The 20,553-nt window shown below is 38.0% G+C and overlaps 1 protein-coding gene across 1 annotated transcript in view; it reads right to left on the reverse strand.

Annotated features, from left to right (window-relative positions):
* xylt1 (xylosyltransferase I) overlaps positions 1-20,292 on the reverse strand; it is a 66,336-nt gene extending 46,044 nt beyond the window's left edge. The window contains exon 1 of the mRNA XM_052545007.1: positions 19,933-20,292. Coding sequence (XP_052400967.1) covers positions 19,933-20,205 — 273 coding nt within the window. The 5' untranslated portion in view covers positions 20,206-20,292. The remainder of the gene's footprint in view (positions 1-19,932) is intronic.
* Between the last annotated feature and the right edge of the window lie 261 nt (positions 20,293-20,553).

Consider the following 20,553-nt stretch of genomic DNA (forward strand, 5'->3'; position numbering starts at 1 on the left):
TTTGTAAACTTTTCAAGACTTTCTCTTAAGAAATGAACTGACCTTTCTTAAGAGGATTTTTATGAACCCAGTCCCTTATTGTTATCAGAGAACAACGTCATGTTCCATGCACACTCTTTAGTTAAAAAAAAGAAACTACCACCTTTCTGTCGACAGGAAACCGTTGTTAATAAGGGGGGTAAAGCCTTGTAGGCAGAATGTTTAAAGAGGCATACAAAAGAGGCAGCGCAGTAATTAGAGAATCCACAATGGATGCAGCCACTTTCAGCTAAGGATTTCTTAATGAATGCTTGAGGTGCTGCTTGTGAGACAGATTGCTCGACATGTAGCCTCCTCGCATACGAAGTGGTCTGGGACTCAGGACCCAATACCTTTACATAACCGCCCCTTTTAGTCAGGAAGTGTGGGAGAATTAGGATACAGCTTTGTGTGGGCGACGGGACCGCGGGCGTAAGTTTAAAAAGCAGGTCTGTGTAGGAAGAACGATCGCTTGTTCATTCCGCTGGTGTAAATATGCTGAAACCCACCATGCTCAGAAATACTCTTCCATGAACCAGGACCAAAAACAGCCCCACCCTGGCTCGGTTCCTTGGGTTCTCTCAGCCACATCACCACCAGCGGCACACTGGAACGGGGTCTATTTTGAGCTAATCTCTTCGCTGATTGCTAATAGTAAGGCACATGCATGGAACAACCCAGATTTGGACATAATGACAGCAGCAAGGTCAGCCAAAAGGTGGTTTTGGAGGCCTGTTATTTGGAAGGTATCAACCAAAAGTGAACTCAAACATCCAGGCGGTTGTCTGTGGAACCATGTGGAGGAATAAAAACATCAAACAAACTCCCAGAAGCTGAGTGACAGAGCCCGTCTATGGTCAGTCTCCCCCAGCTTTGCTTTTATAACACATCCTGGTACCATGCTAACACCCCTACTTCGCAGATGTGGAGTTTGGCTTGACACATGGGAGTTGACGGATGGCCTCTTTGACCAATGGCACAACTCAGCAGGTCTCAATTAGATTTTCTGTTAACATATTAGTATGCTGACCCACAATAGGAAGGTGACCCCTGCACCCCTGGGGCACAGGGTGAGGTAAACTCTGCCAACCCTCTGCTGGGGGAAACACACTTTTGTCTGAATACAATGATCAAACTGCATTCATTTACATAGCTAGCAATGGAATAAAATATATGGCAGCTTTGCTTTAATAGCAACTAATCAGGAGAAAACCAGCATCTGGGAAACTATAGTAATCTAATTATACAACAATGGCAGTCATTGTGTTGATTACATACAATCATATAAATAAAAACATTTCCTAATTATTCCCCATTAAGAGCTACTTTATAAAACTGTGCATTGATACAAAACAAGTAAACAAACAGTAAAAAGAAGCAAACTGAATGCCAAATTATAATTAGATGAAAAAGAGAGCAGAAGGTACATCCAAATTTCTTTGCTCCTCCGCGACAAGTCACTGTAGGCCTATATCTAAAAATATTTAATTACAATTATAGACTAGATGTGCGAGGAGGGAACCAATTTAGACAAACATTGGCAGCATGCACTCTACATCATTTATCTGAGTGTGACGCAGAGTGGATGTCGATATGAGAAAATCAATGGCAAGAATAGTGATGCAACAGTCCTGACTCGGTATCGGGGTACCCTTTTACGGGCAGCCGACCAATGCATCTGCACTCAACGCCAGCAGATGCTCAAGACACTTCCCTTCTGTTCATGACTCAGTACTTTTGTTGTTCGCTCTGCTCTGCTGCAACTGCAAAAGAAAACAAGCTGTATGAATATTTACACACCTTTAAATCCGATTAAGAGTTCTGAGGTCTGTTGTTTGTCTGAAACAAAACCATTTTTTCTTTTTTGGTTAGTCTTTTTTACTTCAGAGCTCAATAAATCTGCATATACGTCCTGAATAAGTACCAATAACCTCTCTTCTCCATCTCCCTTAACAGATCTCAATTATATCCATCCATCACACCCGCAAATTCGCAATTCCATCAGCTGATATTCATTTCTGATATTAACCCATGGCTGTTGTCCATGCATTAATGTGCCCTCAGATTGGAAACCAAATAACAATATTATCCACATCTGACATCCCAGTTCTGCAGTGAATCCAAGCTCTGTCTGGCATTTGCTTAATTTATCTTTTTCAGGTCTCAGCAGTTTAATTCTCAGTATTCCCTCAAGAAGCCAAATACCTCTTGGCAGGGCGTCCTTGTAATGAAGAATAAGTGATATACCTGGTTAAAAAATGTATTCCTGTGAAAGCATCCTTCCTCTAGTCTTCAGAAATCATTCTAATATGCTGACTTGCTGCTCAATAAACATTTGAATTATTATGTTGACTTAATGGTGCTTAATATTTTTGCAGAAACCATGATACACTTTTTTTCCAGGATAAATGTAAGGTTAAAAATAATATAATTATAAAAAATAAAAATAAAAAATTATCTCTCTCTCTATATATATAAATCACTAATAAATTTATGTTGTTACTGTTACTTTTGATCAACTGAATGCATCCTTGATTTATAAAAAAAAACTTCAGTAGTGTAATTTTGGTTATATCAAAGCATGCATACTTTGTGAATGGGTGTCATGCATAGGAAGTTAACACAATTCAAAGTTTATGATGTAATTGACCAGGACTACCAGTACCAGACCAATACCCTGTAATTTACACATTCACTTTCACCAAAAAAGCCCAACCCAAGTTCTGTTCATTGTTCCCCACATGTCTGTTCTGCCCAGCCAGAGCTGTGTACATGTAGAAGGTAGCTGGAAGCTCCTATATGAACCTGCCCACCACTTGCACACGCACACCCATCTTTCCAATATTCAACCACAACTAATCCTGATGCATGCTAGTATCCCCACCTGGCATCTTAACTAGCAGGACTTTATTGGTCAACCAGCTTAATCAAGAAACGCCTTTGTCGAATGCTTAAAAGTGAATATTATTGCAAATTCACTTACATCATATAAAAAAGTGATTTATTTACTGTTTACTTAAAGTGTTTAATCTATTAAATAAATTTGTAATGCATAATTTTCATTAATTTTATATAAGTGCATTTATTTAAAAATCGAATTATCTCCATTAATCAGTTATTAGCTATAAAATAAAAAGAATTATCACGGGCATCCGTAGTCCCACCATTACACTCTTCAGACACACTTATCTTAAGAACTGTTTACACAGAGGTCTTCAATTTGACTGTGCAGTAAAAAAAAAAATGAGAGGAGAGGAGAGGCTGTGCAAAAATGCTGAGATGTAGGGAACTGTGCTATCTTTAAGCCCTTAATTTGAAACAATGATGGGACATGGAGTGGAGAACCCCACTTCAAAGACTCAAACCGCCCATGTGGCTATTAAAACTTGAAAAGAATCTCATAAAAAGAGGAAAAGGCCTCACAAAATTTGGAAGAATAGATTAGAACAACTCTTCACATGACACAATCAGAAGGACTGCCAGGGTATGAGAGAAAAAAAGCCACATTTATTTCTCACATTAAGTGTGAGAGAGAGAGAGAGCTCTGAATGCAAAGGTGAGGAATGACTGTGAAGAATTCAAGCAGAAAATGGATACTCAGATCGGGGCTGAGCCTAAACCTTTGGCCCTCATACCAGGCTTTTCCTGAGCTTTTCTGACAGCTCCTCCACATGCTGCCATTCTACATGCTGCCATTCTACACAGTCCAGCATCATATCTGGAGACTTATCTGTATGTGAGAGTGTGTGTGTGTGATACAGTAGTTCCTACCATTGATCCTGTTACACCTGAACTTCTCTGTCTTTCTGTCTCTCCCTACAAGTTGTAGACACAGATACAGGATTCCCTGCCTGCCTGGGAGCTGTTATGAAATATTGATTTCCTTTACTGTATGTGGCTGTGGTCAGGGCTATGTGCTGAATGTGGTTGCATTGTACATCACTGTGCTTGTGAGAGAAAGGAAAAAAGAACACTGGGGTTTATGGATGAGACTGACACTGTGACTACAGATGCAATCCCACAATGCACTTTCCTGCTGGTGTGAGGGATTTGTCCCTGCGAGCAAAGTATTAAAAAGCAGTAAGGTGGGCATGTGCCATGGCATGTTTGGATGACATATATAAAAAAAGATATGTTAATGTTTTAGTACCATCAGGTCAATCTACTGGGGAAATGATAATACAGAAATGTGGCAGAAATAGGACTTTGTAATCACATACTTATCCACTCTATCGGGAGTTTAAATGATGTTTAAATGTTAATAACATAATTCCTAAAATATATAAAGTTATTCATAATTACATGTAGATCTGCAAATAACTGTAATATTTTCAACAAAAAAAAAATGCTGTTTTGTTACAACCCCACTTACACGGGATCATCGTATGAACTTGCAATAAATGAACAACCCTGTACCTTGAGACAAAATTGCTTAAATTCCACAGAATTCAACCTAATGGCTTTAAGCCAAGTGGCAAAAAGTGTGCAATGAGGCTTTCAGCATTACTTGATCACAGTGGAGCCCAAAGGGCAAAACAGAGGACCTGTAAAAGAGAAGTAGCCTCTCTCTCTTGAGCAGAAGAGCCCTGAAGTGATGCAGCTGGAGGAGTGTGTGACTGCCGTCATCAGACGATCTCTAGGGCAGTGGCCTTTTCTCTTGGCCAGAATCAGCATCCCTTCAGACCCTATGGGATCAGTTAGCCAGTGCAGTGCTATTCATCAGATGACTAAATCCTTCCCATTACAGAGAAAGAGAGAGAAAAAGGATGAGCGATATAGGCAGAGACAGATAGAGAGAGAAAGAGAGAGAGAGAGCACTCCAGGGGGAAAATTATGATTAGGGAACTTTGAGGCAGCCATAGACTTTAATTACACTAACTATGGAAGGGAAGTACTATGGAAGTTCATGGAAGTGCTCCATAAACTGCCCTAAAATGTTTCACATGCCGTTCTGACACAGTCAGGCAGCAGACTGCGGGCACAGTGGCAGGCTGGCACAATGCTTCCAGGTCGCCTCGGTGTTGAAGAGTAATAACAGCGGGCTGAGGTAGATTAGCAGCAATACTTACACACTTGGTGACATCTTTTATGAACAGTGCTACCTTAAAGTCATGGAGGCTGTAACTAACACTTACACTAAATCAACTTAAACAGAAACTTAAATGGCAAAATGATTGAAAACTGATGTCAGAGAAAAAGGATGCAAAGATATGCAAATAACAGCTCTCAGGATAATTACGGTCCTTTATTTGCCCCCTCCTATTGGCTCAAGAGTGGATTACAGAAGCAAAGATCGACTCTTAGAGCCAGTGCTTTGGCAGGCTTTCAGTCACCATTACTCAGTGGTGTGTCTCAATTGGATCTTTTCAGCGAGCTCAAGATCATCTGGGAGGCTCTTCCACTCACTCAAAGGCATCAGTGTTCAGGCGGATCAGCATGTGCATGGTGTTCTTGGTGGTGCTTGTGATATTACAAGGCCTGGATGGTATGAAGCACTTATACTGCATGAAATTTCCAAAACACCATGGACAAAACTATAGCATATTCTCCAAGCTAACACATTTTATTACCTTGATTCAGGTGCTTAAACATAATGCTAACAAAATCAAAGTCCTATATACTTGTCTCTGATAAAGGGACCAGAGACAGATCTCAATTTAGACTTTTTACCTAGTAGTCTAATAGACTAATGGGCGAACAAAACTAAAGATAGCTTAAAATTGTAATTGACCATAAACTGACACCTCTCAGTTCAGTGGCCTCATTCATCCATTATCATCTATGGAGAAATAGAGGGCACAAGCAAAGTCAGAATAAGCCAATTCCCTCTTCATTAGTATTCTTTTCATTCTGGCCTTAAATGGATACCCCATTTCTCTTCTCTGGAGTTTCTAAAAGGGCACCCCAAAGTGAAAAAGTCGAACTGAGAGCTGTGCTCCAGTGACTGGTCCATCCCTGAACACCAGACACTTGACATTAAGCAATTCTTTTTCCACAGCTTAAAGCAAAGAAGCACAGATCGTAATCAGATGATTCACCTGTCCACCGAATAATACTCAAATCAAAAGACTAAAGCTACCAACCATGTTATAGTCATGTTCAACGAAATGGCTAAAGGTCTGGTCCACATTTTCTGTAAGACAAGCACACTTAGAAAGGATTAGGTGTGTAAAGCATACTATCATTTAAAAAACATTGCAAGAATTAGATGTTTTGTTTCCAGTCAAGACTTGGAGAAACTTGTTCATGCCTTTATCACCAGCAGGATGGACTATTGTAATGGGCTCCTCACCGGCCTTCCCAAAAAGACCATTAGACAGCTGCAGCTCATCCAAAACCTGCTGCCAGGATTCTGACTAAAACCAGGACATCTGAGCACACCAGTCCTCAGGTCCTTACACTGGCTTCCAGTTACATTTAGGATTGATTTTAAAGTACTTTTACTCGTTTATAAATCACTCAGTGACCTAGGACTGAAATATATTGCAGATATGCTCACTGAATATAAACCTAACAGAGCACTCAGATCACTAGGATCGAGTCAGTTAGAAATACCAAGGGTTCACACAAAACAAGGGGAGTCCTCCTTTAGTTACTATGCTGCCCGCAGTTGGAATCAGCTTCCTGAAGAGATCAGATGCTAAAACACTAGTCACATTTAAATCTAGACTTAAAACTCATCTGTTTAGCTGTGCATTTATTGAATGAGCACTGTGCGATGTCCGAACCGATTGCACTGTATTTTACGTATTCACTGTATTTCATGTAAAATAATTTTCTACTTTTAACTGTTTAAAATTTATTTGAAATAAGTAAATTTTTTAATAATTTCCAAAGTTTTAAAATGGCTCGTTTTTATTTTTGTATTATTTTTCTTCATGATTATTTTACTTTCTTTTATGTAAAGCACTTTGAATTACCATTGTGTACGAAATGTGCTATATAAATAAACTTGCCTTGCCTAAAGGATAAGGTGCTTAAATTAAATAAAATTAAACTCTAAAATCAGTCACTTTAAATAGCACAAGTGAATTCAGGCATCACCACATTGTAATGTACAGCATAAAAAGATAGATATTCATTCTGCAATTTGTCATCAATTAACTTAAAAGTTTTGGGTCATTATAAATGTTTGTTTTTTTGAAAGAAGTCTTATGCTCAACAAGGCATCATTTATTATAACAAAAATACAGTAAAAACTGTAATATTGTAAAATATTATTACAGTTTAAAGTAACTGTTTACTATATGAATATATTCTAAAATGTAATGTGTTCCTGTGATGGCGAAGCTGTATTTTCAAATCCATAAATGAATAGAAAGTATAACAATAACAACATTGACTTGGATTAGAAATCTTTTGTAACATAGCATTACAAATGTCGGTAACACTTAAGAACAGGTAACATTTGTTAACTATGAACTACAACATTTTTCTCAACAAATTCTTAATTTGCTGCTTATTAATAGTTAGTAAGGTAGTTGTTAGGTTCAGGTATTGGGTAAGGATGTAGAATAAGGTCAAGTAGAATAAGGAATTAATATGTTCTTAATTAGCACTAATACATGGCTAATAATCTAGTGATATGCATACTAATAAGCAACTAATAGGTTATACCTATTCTAAAGTGATACCCAAATGTATTTACTGTCACTTTTGATTAATTTAATGCATCCTTGCTGATTAAAAGTATAGTAAAAATATTACTTACCCCAGACATTATTATTATTATTAGTATTATTATTATTATTTATCAGTGTTGAAATTAACTCGGTATTGAGAGCTAGATGACATTAAAGGAAATTGAAATAAAAAAAAAAGAGGAAATGAGCTGAATTAAATATCTAATATTGGCCAAAACTCTTAAATTCAGATAAAAACAAACTTGATACATTATATTATGTATATACTGTGCATCACTAACTTCAGTCAGTTTATAGTTTGCCAGACTGAGAAAGTTGCTTTCTAGGTTTGTATGAAATATGCATCGGACGATCTGCAAACAAACAAATAATATACCACTCATATTAGAAGCTCTAGTATAGTGCTCTGGGCTGACAAAGAGTTAATAAAGACACTCTAGCAACACACAAAGTATTCTCAAACCCTGTGGGATTGCTGAGGATTACAGGGATTTGAGTAGACACTGGATTAAGAGATCTTTTTTTTTAAAGGAGAAAATACAGATAAATTGTGGTTTTCTCCTTGAACATGGAGCATGCACTTAATCACTGCTAGAGACTGGGCTTGGAAGCTTGAGACTCTTCTCTGGTTGGTCTGTGACTGTATCTTCAACAGTGGGCTTGGGGGTCTCCAGATCCCTGTCAGAAATCAATTGCAACCTTTGCATTTGCACCCACTGCTTGTGCAAACAGCGATTAGAAACTCACAGACCAACTGTTTAGAGGGATTCATTGGGGGTTTGTCTAAAAGAGTGCGAACGGGACCCTCTGTCATGCCGGGATGAGTCGGGGGAATTTAACCATGGGTGGCAGAGGGAGTTTATTAGCATAACCTAGCCTGCAGACTAAAGGACATTCAGAGGCTCTGTGGGAATTCACACCAGCGTGTGATACACTCGCATTCGCTCGCTTGCCGCTAAAAAAGAGAGTGGAAGAGTCACGTGATCAGGGCTGTGAAAGAGTCTGCGTCTTGGTCACATGCAGCCGACATGATTCACAAGCCCCAGCAGGCATTGCCTAGAATTATGCCCTTCCAGCACACTTTAATTAGGTCTCCGTTGTGGGATGCATATTGTACAATGGAATGGGTGAAATTGCATTTGTGTCTCGGAAAAAGGCGTTTTGGGAGCACCCTTTGGGTTGTAGACAAAGCTTTTTGTGATTATGATATAATAAGACAATATTCTCCAGATTTACCACCTTAAATTCATCGCCGACATTCACAGACATCCGCAAATGATTCTCCATCACATGCAGAAATGACAAGAAGATCATCAGCTTTGGTGTCGAAGGAGTTTACAAAACAAAAATGAAATATGAGAGGTCTCTCAAAACAGAAGACGGCCGCAAACGAGGCCTTGGAAATTCACGGAGTGATTTAAATTCTCTGAATTTCACACTCAAGCACAAAACAACACCAGGCCTTATTCCCAGGATGCCTCTCGCTATCTGCATAAGACAAAAACAAACAAACACAAAAACTAGTTTAAGATGCTTACCAATGGGATTTTAGTCTACTCTTGGGATTATGGATTTGAAGTATTTGTTACTGCATCTGCTAAAATCCGTGGCTGATATTAGGCCATGTGTAATGAGGTTGTTGTGGAGTAGCGTGATTATCTGATGCTGGGGGGATTATGGTGGTTTGGCCCATGTTTAGCGCAGGAATGCAATATACCCAGGACCCAATATACACAGCAGATAGAAACAGACTGTGAGACCTATTCAGAGAGGAGACAGGAAGAGAGAGAGAGAGACGGACAGACATAACAAACTCTGAGACCCTGTGTACTGAGACCCTTCAACCTGTTAGACTACAGCTGATCTACTCTAGTTGAGTGTGTGTGTGTGTGTGTGTGTGTGTGTGTGGCATATCTTTGAATGCCATGTGTGAAAAGTTGGATGTGTGTGAGTGCTACTGGGGGGGGTGCGGTGGTGTGGGGGAAATAGAGACAGACTAAAAGAGGCTGAATACAGAGAGACAGAGAGAGAGATATTCAGACTGAGAAACTTCACTGAATATTGTCTGATTTAAATACATTGATGAAATTCAGATATTTACTCTGGTTAAACTGCTAAAACCACTCTCAAAGAAATTGACAAAAGTCTAAAACATGATCACGATCCACAACAAACCTACAGTATACACTGCTGAAAATAAAGCTGAATAGAATTGTAAAAAAAGAAAAGAGAACACAGAACAGGCAATAATTATATTAATGTTATAGGTGATACTGATAAACGGACAATATTTCTATAATATTTTGTGTAAATAAATAAACCATAAAAAACGAAAAACTAAAAAAATCTATCAAAAAGTGAATTTAGGCATCATGGCATTATAATTTACATAATAAAGAGCACTGAGATTTTATATATTACAGTGGGTTATTTAATAACAGTTTTTCATTATAAATTGTGGGAAAATATTGTTTATAATTAATAAATCAATCTTTATTCATAGAGAATAGGGATGCTCCGATCACGATCGGCCGATCGTTAATGCGCATCTCGTCAGTAAAGCCGGTTTTCTAATCAGCAGTTAATTCCATCAGGTGCGTGATTTCACATAGAGCAGCTGTTACTACACAGAGCCGTTGTTAATAGAGAAGATGCGCAAATCCACTTCATTTTCAGCGTTTTTTGGCGCATCTTGATTAGAGAACCGGCTTTACTGACGAGATGCACATTAATGATCGGCCGATCGTGATCGGAGCACCCCTAATAGAGAACCTTTCAAACTATTCAGTGCAATTCATAGTACTTCAAAGTAAACAAAATGTGAACAATAAAAATAACAAAAAATAGATTATAATAAATCAGTAAAGTAATATGAATTAAGAATGATCCACAATGAAGATATTTGTATATTTATTTCTGTGATATTTTTTCCAATATGCTGCAAAGCTGCAAATGTTTTGGCCATACTGATGTACAATTATATGTCCTGCTAATAAAGCACATAGACAGGGCGAGGGGGGGGGGGGGGCAGTGTTGGGGGGTGTACATGTCTGGATGGTGGTTGTAAAGTAGTCGGTGAATGCCAGAGTTTATTTTCTTTCGGCCGTAACTGACAGAGCTGTAACACATTTTACACTAGCCTCATTCATATGAGCAGCACACAGACACACAGTCACACTGACAGTCACACACCTTGACCAGCGCTTTCCACCGCTCACACTGAAGACATTCACATGAATACAGAACCCCTCTCTTCATCTGCAGCGCCCTGATGACTCCTGCGCAACCGCCGTCTTCTTCAATCATCAATTTAACACTAAAATATTGAACTGTAACACGTACAGCATTAGTGCCTTTACTGATGTCTTTGTATTGCAGTATATTTAACCAGTTAAGCAGTATTTCTGTGTGTATGTATTACAGAAATATGTAATATACTGTATCAGTACCATTTTGGTTTTTGGCCTATATTACATATTGATTTTGAAAAAGAAAAATCTATTAGTGTCATTTGATTTTGTATATGCATGCTGTTCATCCTTTGTATTTTTAGAAGTACACAATAATTATTTATAATAATTTAGTACATCTCCACATGAATATCCATATTTTATACTAGGGCTGCACGATTAAGAGAAAAATCATAATTATTCCCTTGCAACTGTAATTGTGATTATCACAATTTACACTGAATGTGAATGATGTTTATACCAGTTAAAGCAACTTCATGACATATTTTTAGTATGAAAATAAAGAAGCTGAAAACCCTCTAACTGAAAAACTTTTATTGTTTTTCTATAGTATTAAGCCTCAAATGTCAACTATACATTGGATTGGTTTCTTCTTTAAATAAATAAAGTAAACATTTTCATGGTATTATAACTAAAACTAAACAATGGAAAAACCCATAAGATAAGCTGTAGAAAGAACAACAACAAACATTTAAAGCACATGGAATAACGTAAGTGTACTTTCCACTTTGAACGATTACACTATTGTGCTATTGTGCATCTGTAATTGTAGTCGCAATTAATATAATATATAAATATTATATATGTTGTGATGCCTAAATTTATTTGAAGAATGAGTGATTACAGTTTTTATTTTTATTAATTTATACATAAAATTGAATCTCAGCCATAGCATGAAACTAATTATTACAGGGTTTCTGCAGGGTTTAATCAGTCAAATTTAAGACTTTTTAAGACCTTTTTATGACTATTAGGATTTGAATTTATGACCTTCACGGATTACGATAAATAACTTTCTAATATAATCTAAATAATTCCTTTCAAAAGTCTTTTTTATTATTGACTTTCATTGAAAGTAACAAGTTTTATTATAAGAGTTATTTTATTATTCCCTATAGCCTTCACCTTATTTTTCTTGAGTATCAAGAAAACAGGAACACTTAACAATTGTAACATTGGAAAGTAACATAGAATATTAACAATTATCTTATGGCATTACTTTCCAAAATAACAAGTGTTATTGGTGTTTGGTCACAGTATTCAACACCCACAGGGCGTAGCTGGGGTCAGCGGGGACCCGGTGAAGGTTGTACCAGTGAGCCCTGTTTGAAATTGTTTAATTTGTATGTTTGTTTATTTTTATTTATTTATTTGCACAATGTTTAAGTTTTTTTCAAGTTTGTAGGTGTCCAGGTACAGAAACCGAATAATTAAATGTAAAATAGCACTGGATAGTCTTCAATGTAAAAATAAAATATACAATCAAACCAAAATATATTCAGACACATTGAAAATTTTTCACATTATTACAGTGTATTTGCTATTGCTTCTAAAATGGTTATAAAATATGACAAGAATTTAGAGTTAAACTCTGTCAGAACAAATTAATCTGGATAATGTCATAACTTTAATAGAAATGTATGTAATGGATTACAATCAACCAAAACTACAGACAACTGTTATTATGATAATATTTACACAACTATCAATACTTTGTTGACCAATTACCAAGCAATGCTTCATTTTGTTCAGACTGTGGTGTGAAAAGGTTGCATTAGCAATTCAGAAAAAAAAAAACACATAAGCAATGCATGGTGCTTTATAAGGTGCTGAATAATTTTTGGTCCGAATTTTATATAGATAGATAAAACATTTATATCTATCTATTTCACTAGTAGTTCACTGTATGAAGATTCTTTGGGTATAATATGTCACAGTTTGCTTATACTCACTTACATAAATGTATTAGTGTTCTGTACCTACTAGGAAAAAATATGTATATCAAAAATTATATCTGGAGTCTGGATAATTTTTGGTTTGACTGTGCATAAATTCTTGTTAAAACTACAAAGTAATGCAGTCAAGAGCAGTGAGTGATTTTTCTTTCATTTTCTTGGATTAACATTACAGCAGCTAGCTAAAATAGGCGCGGTCACTTTAAGAGACGATGAACGCATCTTTTCCCTCAACTGTTTACTTTCACTTAAGAAATAACGGTTTTAAAAAATAAAAGTTTTTTCGAGCATACTATCCAAGGCGTGTTTTTGACATATTTTGTATGTATTTGTCGGCACAAGAGCAAAAAGAAGCAAATTCGGCGTACAAGCGTTTTGAGACGCCTTTCTCTGCGTGAGCCCTGAACCCCAGAACCCCATTGCCGCTGCGAGAGCATTTTGATGGAAGAACAAATTAATGGACTAGCATATCAATTTAAGATATGGCTAAATGTTTTTTATGACCTTGTATGGAAAATCCGGACGTTTTTATGACCTTTTATGGCCTTAAATTCTTATTGTTAAATTTATGACTTTTTATGACTTTTTATGGACCCGCGGAAACCCTGTATTAGCTTCATTCATAATTTTATTATCAGTTCATCCCTAATATTCTGCATAGAATTCATCGACGCATGACCGCACACATAAACAAATAAAAATAAGAAAAGAGTCAATACATAAATGTCACTCCATCACCCCGCCCACTACTCACAGAGCATCCTTAAGCCCCGCCCTCTTCCATTTCCACACAATGAGTGAAAACAAATAGATGTCAACAATGACAGGGGTGAGACGGAATTAAGGGCCTGAAGAAACATACTTAGCCAAGTATAAATAGCGACCGACCATAGTTATGTTAATGGTAGCATTACGGTGCACCAATTTGCTGTTTCTCAAGTATCTGTGACAGGCCACTATTGTGCTGTCAACCTTACATAACAATTAGCTCACTTTTTATGGACATGTTTACAAAGGACATAAAGCACTGTTAGCAAAATATTCTACTCTAACACAATAGACATTCAGCCGCTTGAAAGCATTTTCTCGGCGGTGGCTGCGCCAGGAAAAGAAAGTCATTATCACCGCGCTCTGTGTAAACTATAAAATCATCCTGAGCGCTTACTTTCTATTTACTTGATGAAGTCATTGGCGAGGCAACAGGACCAAGCCCGCTCATTAAGAGAGCACATCATGGAATTGTTTCTGATAACCATCAGCTTAACACAGAGAAACAAATCAATAGGTGTTGGCTCGGTTCATTACGTAACAGTCAGAGAGAGATGAAAGTGCTCTGTTTGGTCTTCTCTGCTCTTCTGGAACGAAGGTACCCTTATGAAAAACCATTTGACTTCGCCATGCAAAAACAACCTGGCTCAACTTTCCCGATTCACCGTCATCAATCTTTACAAGGTCTGAGATATGCTCCCCTCTTTGTTTAAGAGCTAATGGAGAGGAGGAAATCCTAACAGGGCAGCTGTCCAAGTGAAGCTGGGGCAAATGAGCACCCTGGGGCAACTTCTGATGATCAAGCAAAACAATGACCAGCCTGGATTAAGTGTTGAGAGAGAGAGAGAGAGAGAGAGAGAGAGAGAGAGGCCTGTAAGCACTCAGACATACTGATGGAGTGTGAGTCAGCACTGCACGGGGAGGAGAGGATGGAACAACTCAATAACAGGAACAGACTGAGAGAAAGACAATGTATCCACTACAGAGTTTCTGATGTGTGACTAGGAATGACACAGATGGCCGGACAAAAAAGGGAAAAATGTTTGTGTTTATTTTAACACGGTAGCATGATGGACTGTGTACAGTAGAGGTTGTACAAACAAATAATTATTATCTACTTTACTGACTGACTTGTAACATACTTACTGAGTTGTAACATTTCTGTCATGGACTATTTTGGCTTGTTATCTTGATTTGTGCATGTACACATTTGTGCGTCTTGTTATGGCCAGTATTGAATGTATATTTATAATAATGTATTTTTTTTTTTTTTTTGAAGTGGAAAACAGTTCTTGAAATGAATGTACTGTAATTCAAAAAAAAAAAAATTCTCTGTTCATTGTTTCTATGGCACTCGAGTAATGCTTTATAATCCTAGTTTCTGTGAATAATAAATGTTTGAAAACAACATTTTGTCATCATTACAGGAGAACAACCAGAGGAAACATGCAGGGGGCACCTACTGTAAATGAGGGGGCCTCTAAATATCGTCTTGAATAAAGGGGGCCTCTGCATTCATTTATCTAATTAAAATATGTCATATTATGACATTATTATTACTGATTAAGCATTAGTCTGGTGCAACTGGTCAGTTCTAGTTATTATTTTTTATTATTAATGATTATTACGAAAATTGCTTTATTATTGTGTTACTGATAAAAGTAATGGCCATTAGTATACTCATTACTGTGTATATCATGTAATTTGTACTATTTTTACTATTAATGTAACTACTCTGACATCCACACTAGGAAATTAACTTGAATAAAACAAAAAAATTATTTGACTATTTTGTGTTAACCCGGAGATTGTGTCATTGGGAATTTTTAAACCTTTTTTAAACACACACACACACACACACACACACACACTCACACACTCACATAAACCCTCTTATATACCTAAAAGCTTGGCTGTGTGATAAGGGTGCTAGTGAAGAATATGCTTTTTTTTATTCTTAAGTCAACTTGTGTGTGTGTGCATGTGTTATGTGGACACTTATGTCACTGTTGGTCACCAGAGCCCCTCCCTCTGGGAGCCCACTGCTCATTCAGGTGGCGACCGGTCGGTAGATAACGAACACATTCACATTCAGCACACACGCTGAGCACAACCTATGAGATTGATCACCATCAAACCTGACTCCCCTCATCAGGACCTGAGCGGTGTTTGAGCATGTGGGACCGGCTGACCTGAAGAGAATCACAACATGCAGTAACAGGACAAATGTGGTGTTCTGCTCACCTGGTGCGCAGCGGCATCTGGCTAATGAGAGCGTGTTGAAGCAAATGAAGGAAGTGCCGTTTACTGCTGCATTAACACAGGACTCAAAACACGCCAAGGATATGTGGAACTAACTTAATCACCAACATCACAGCCCTTCACTGCCATGTTTATCAACCGTACATCTGTCCACACAAATCTTTCAATTAGTGAGGTTGACTAATTTATCTAGATTTTTTCTTTTAGTAGAGAAAGAGGAAGAGAGAAAAAAAGTAAAAACAAATTAAAACGTAAAAATATGTGTGTGTGTGTGTGTGTGTGTGTATATATATATATATATATATATATTTTTTTTTTTTTCTTATAAATTCTTACAAATAAATTTTCTTACAGTTACCTATTATATATACATTTTATATTTTGTTATATATATTATAACAATTATTCATAATAAAATAATAATACAAATATTAAAAATATATATAATTTATATATATTTTCTTCTTATAAATGATATACAAGACTGCACTGTATTATAAATAGATAAATAAATATATACATGTGTGTGTGTGTTTGATGTTTTATAAACATTTTTTTTATATAAATGCAATCTAATTATACAGGCTTTCCTTAAGACCAGTTAGTCAAGTAGTCATTAAACCAATCCACCGACTAGATGATTTTGAAAATAATTTTTTTTTTTTGCCCATTTGTAGTTTAATTTCAACCCAGGCTTTAATAGCTGATTTTACATTTGGGTTGGGAAATTCTTTGCTCAAGGTGGTACAAAAGTATTTATTCACAAAAGTAAAAAAATCCCCACAAAGTTGCAACTAAATAAATAAAATCTGAGCCAATATCGCCTTTTACAGAAAATCATACATTTTACTTTTTAATCCCCTTCCCATTATGCATAGCCAACATTAACATTTCCACAAGCAATGGAACTTCCAGTTTCAGTTTTAGGAAGGAACATGCAAAAGAAACCAAACAAGAAATCCAGAACTGGATAACAAAATAACATGCAAATGTTGGGGACCAGCCGAAGTCTTCAGACTTTTCCGCGCCGATTTTGTCATATATGTTAATCATGCCAAATGAGTCTAAATATACGCTAAACAGAAGATTGTATTTTTCTTCAACTCTGCTGAGTTTCCGCTGGGCACAGATTGTGTGTGGGCTTGGGTTAATGCCATGTTTAAGCAGACGATAGGTGAGAGGTTATTTGTGTCTCACATCTCTTTAATCAAAAAGGCTGAAAAGCAGACAACTTGAGCCGACAGAGTTGTAACTGTGGTATTAAAGAGCAGTCGACAGTTACGCAAAGTGCAGTACAAAAAGGGAATAATCACTCTCCTATCTATTTTGCTCTCTTTGAGTCAACACAGCCCAGGTAGAGTGCAGCACTACAGCCAAATAACCAGACAACAAAGACTCACGCTGCTTTTTAAACAGGCATGAACACCCTAGACTCTGATTATCTGCACTGACGAAAGTCAGAACAAGACACAGTACTTAAGGATGAAGATTCATTTCAGACAAAATCGAACCAATAGGCATCTGTTTCCTGTCTGTGGGACTCGGCAGGTTTAAGAGCCTTCAGGGGGTTCAGATGCATCTTCTCGAGATAAACAGCTAATACAATCACACGGTAACTGGTGCCCGCTTTAATCCTCTGCCAATCCTGTTCGCTAGAATAAACAGCCCATCGAGGCCACTAACAAATCCGAGAGCAGAACAGATACGGAAGAGCAGACAGTGTACACAAGAGCACCTCATCAACCCAGCACGGACAGAAAGGTGACCGGCGCTTGGGTCAAAGCACACGCTATTATTATTGCTACCAGCTATGTTCAAACGAATCGATTGGTATAGGGCGCTTCAAGCAGCAGAGCCGGCTTCAAGCAGGATGATGGCTCTACAGGGCGCATTTTGGAGCAGATGACACTGAAAGACGGACACACTTCACACTGCCTAGGCAGGATGGCATCGAGCCATTCTGCTGACATGCAAACATTTACTGGACATTAACACTCCTGCCAAACTGCGACAACTTGAAGGCAAAACTGTTTGAGAAGCAAAAACCTGCTGAGAATTCAGCCGTCGATTAGTGCTGGAGGGATTATACCGTGCACTTTAGACTGCGGGCTTAAATACGACCACAGAAGAATAGAATGATCACATTAGACACAGACAGAGCAACAAGTCTGTGGGGATATTATTATTAGCGAGAGACTAAATGAGACGGAACGTTGCTCCAGGCTCGCTGTACTTTACATTACACCTGGCTTAGAAAGCTAAATGAACACCTCTGCAATTAAAAAGAACCGTAGCACATGGAAGCCAAATGGGGAAGTCAGTATTAGCCTGCAGTGGAAATCTGTTCCAGCCCTCTGTATTTTTACATTATCCAGATACATGAACACAATTAGGATGGTTTTTTCTTCAATGAGGAAAAAGCTGTTCAAACACAGCTACTGATGACAGAATGATTTCTAATTAGATTAGGCAAACCTATGTTTGAGAGAATTATGTTAATGAGATGATACATGATAATTAGGATCAATTAACTGTAAAAAAAAGAAAAAAAACGAGGCAGACTGATGAGGGAGTGTAGCGCTTTCACTGAGGTGGGGCGTTTGAGGAATTCTGTGTGAATTAATTAGAAACACTTTAATGTTTTATACACTCTGGCTGTGTATCAAAACTGAGAGAGATGCCTCGGAGGCATTCCTAGGCATGTGCATCATAAATATTATAAAACATAAACATCAATACCCCAAAAATGCCGTCTGGAGCCAACTAGATTTTAAGACACAATCATGATGGATACATGCTCTCAAGTGGTGTGAAAAACTGTTGTTGCAAAAAGATCTGATTTTTAGAAGCAGACACTTGTTCAAAATAACTATAAAGAGCTATTTTTAACTGATCTGACCCTACTGTAACTTGTGTTACCTAATGTAGTCGGGTCATTGTCCACAACGAAGCGAAGCCACAGGCAAAGACTGAGAGCATGAGCATCGTGTCCAGACAGACAGCCCAGTATTTCAGTCTGAATGGATCCATCCATCCATCCTCGAGGTTGATATGAATCCACAAAATCAATAATACAATATGTTAAGTTGAAACTGCCACTAAAGTTTTTTTTTTTTTTTTTGATCCAAGGTGTCAGTGAGGACAAAATTCTGTGGTGCTTTTCGTGCCCATGTTTGGAAAATCTGCTCAAATCTTTTTAAATCAAGAGTCTTATATGATAAAGATAGGTTTTTAATTTCATTTACTCTATTAATTTATAACATTTTATGAACTACATTTTTTAAGGACAGATTAAATATTGAGACAATTATCTGTTACAAATGTAAATTCATACTGCAACCTAAGTTTAAAAAATGAAATACATTTAAAGACATGTTGAATAGCAAGAGGACGATTCTGCAGAATTGCCCAGTCAGGTTACTTCAGTCTATATTTTGACTTAAATAAGTTAATGTTACTACATAAAACGCATTTTAATTTACTTGACGAAACACGTGTATAGTTTTTATTATGCAATAATAAGAGGAAAAGAAATGCAGCGCATTCAATAAGAAATCAGACGCATTTACAAGATATCCATAGATTACTGATCATGCATTCTTTCACTCTTTATAAAGGTCATGAAGAGCTCATTCTCAGCGCATATCATTTATAATATGACATCAACATGATCTTAAAGCACCGCGGAAGACCTGAGTTGCCTATTCCGCAGGTATACACGATTACAACTTAATGTGAGTTTTAACGGACAGCGATCCGTCACGCGAGATGCTAAAGTATCCAACAAAACTGCATCTTGCGCGCCGCGCGCGACTGTCACATTCTTCTCAGCCGCGGAATTTCGTCATGACAACAAGAGCGAATACATTTCAGCACATCATAAACAAAACATCCAGCCTGCGTTCGAGGGTGCAAAAACACCCCGAGACGCGGGGTCTGGGGATCAGGCATCATTTCCGAGCGAGAACGGGCCCGCTATGACGGCGCACCGTGAGGAATGAATGGAGCGCGATTAACGGGGATATTCCGCCTTACCGGTTGCTGTTTGTGTCGAACAGACGCTTTCCCCAGCGGCGGCTGCTGATGCTGATGCCTCCTCTGGAAGCCGCTCTTCGGGTACTCGCTCCAGGCTTTGTTGATGCTGATTCGGTCCCTCTTCTCTCTGCCGTTGTCTTTTCGCTCTTCTCCTGTGTCCAGACTGCTGAAGTTCCACACGATGAGCGTCTGGACCAGAAGCACTGTCAGCGCGGCGATTAACGCTGACCGCGATCGGCGAGCCAGCTTACGGGCACACAGACTGCCGAACATCTTCACCCTGAAGCGGCGAGGGGCCACTGCCTTGCGCCGACAGTCCGCTTTGTGGTTCGGCGTCGCGAAAGAAGCGTGGAGAGGGAGAGAGGGGGCGGTTAGGTAGAGCTCCGCTGGAGGAGAGCGAGAGAGAGAGAGTGAGTGGAGGAAATATGCCCCCTCGTGGTGACACATGTAAACTACACGAGGGTCATTCCACGAAATGGGTGCCTTTTCCATTTTGGAAAGGGGATTTTTTTAAATCAAATTTTATCAGATAAATAATGCCTGAACTGTTATGTTAATTAGTTAAGGGAGACACTGTAGGCAAAAACATATATTTTTATAAAGTGTTTATTTTATTTTCAG

Source organism: Carassius gibelio, chromosome A3, assembly GCF_023724105.1.
Source record: "Carassius gibelio isolate Cgi1373 ecotype wild population from Czech Republic chromosome A3, carGib1.2-hapl.c, whole genome shotgun sequence".
NCBI lineage: Eukaryota > Metazoa > Chordata > Actinopteri > Cypriniformes > Cyprinidae > Carassius > Carassius gibelio.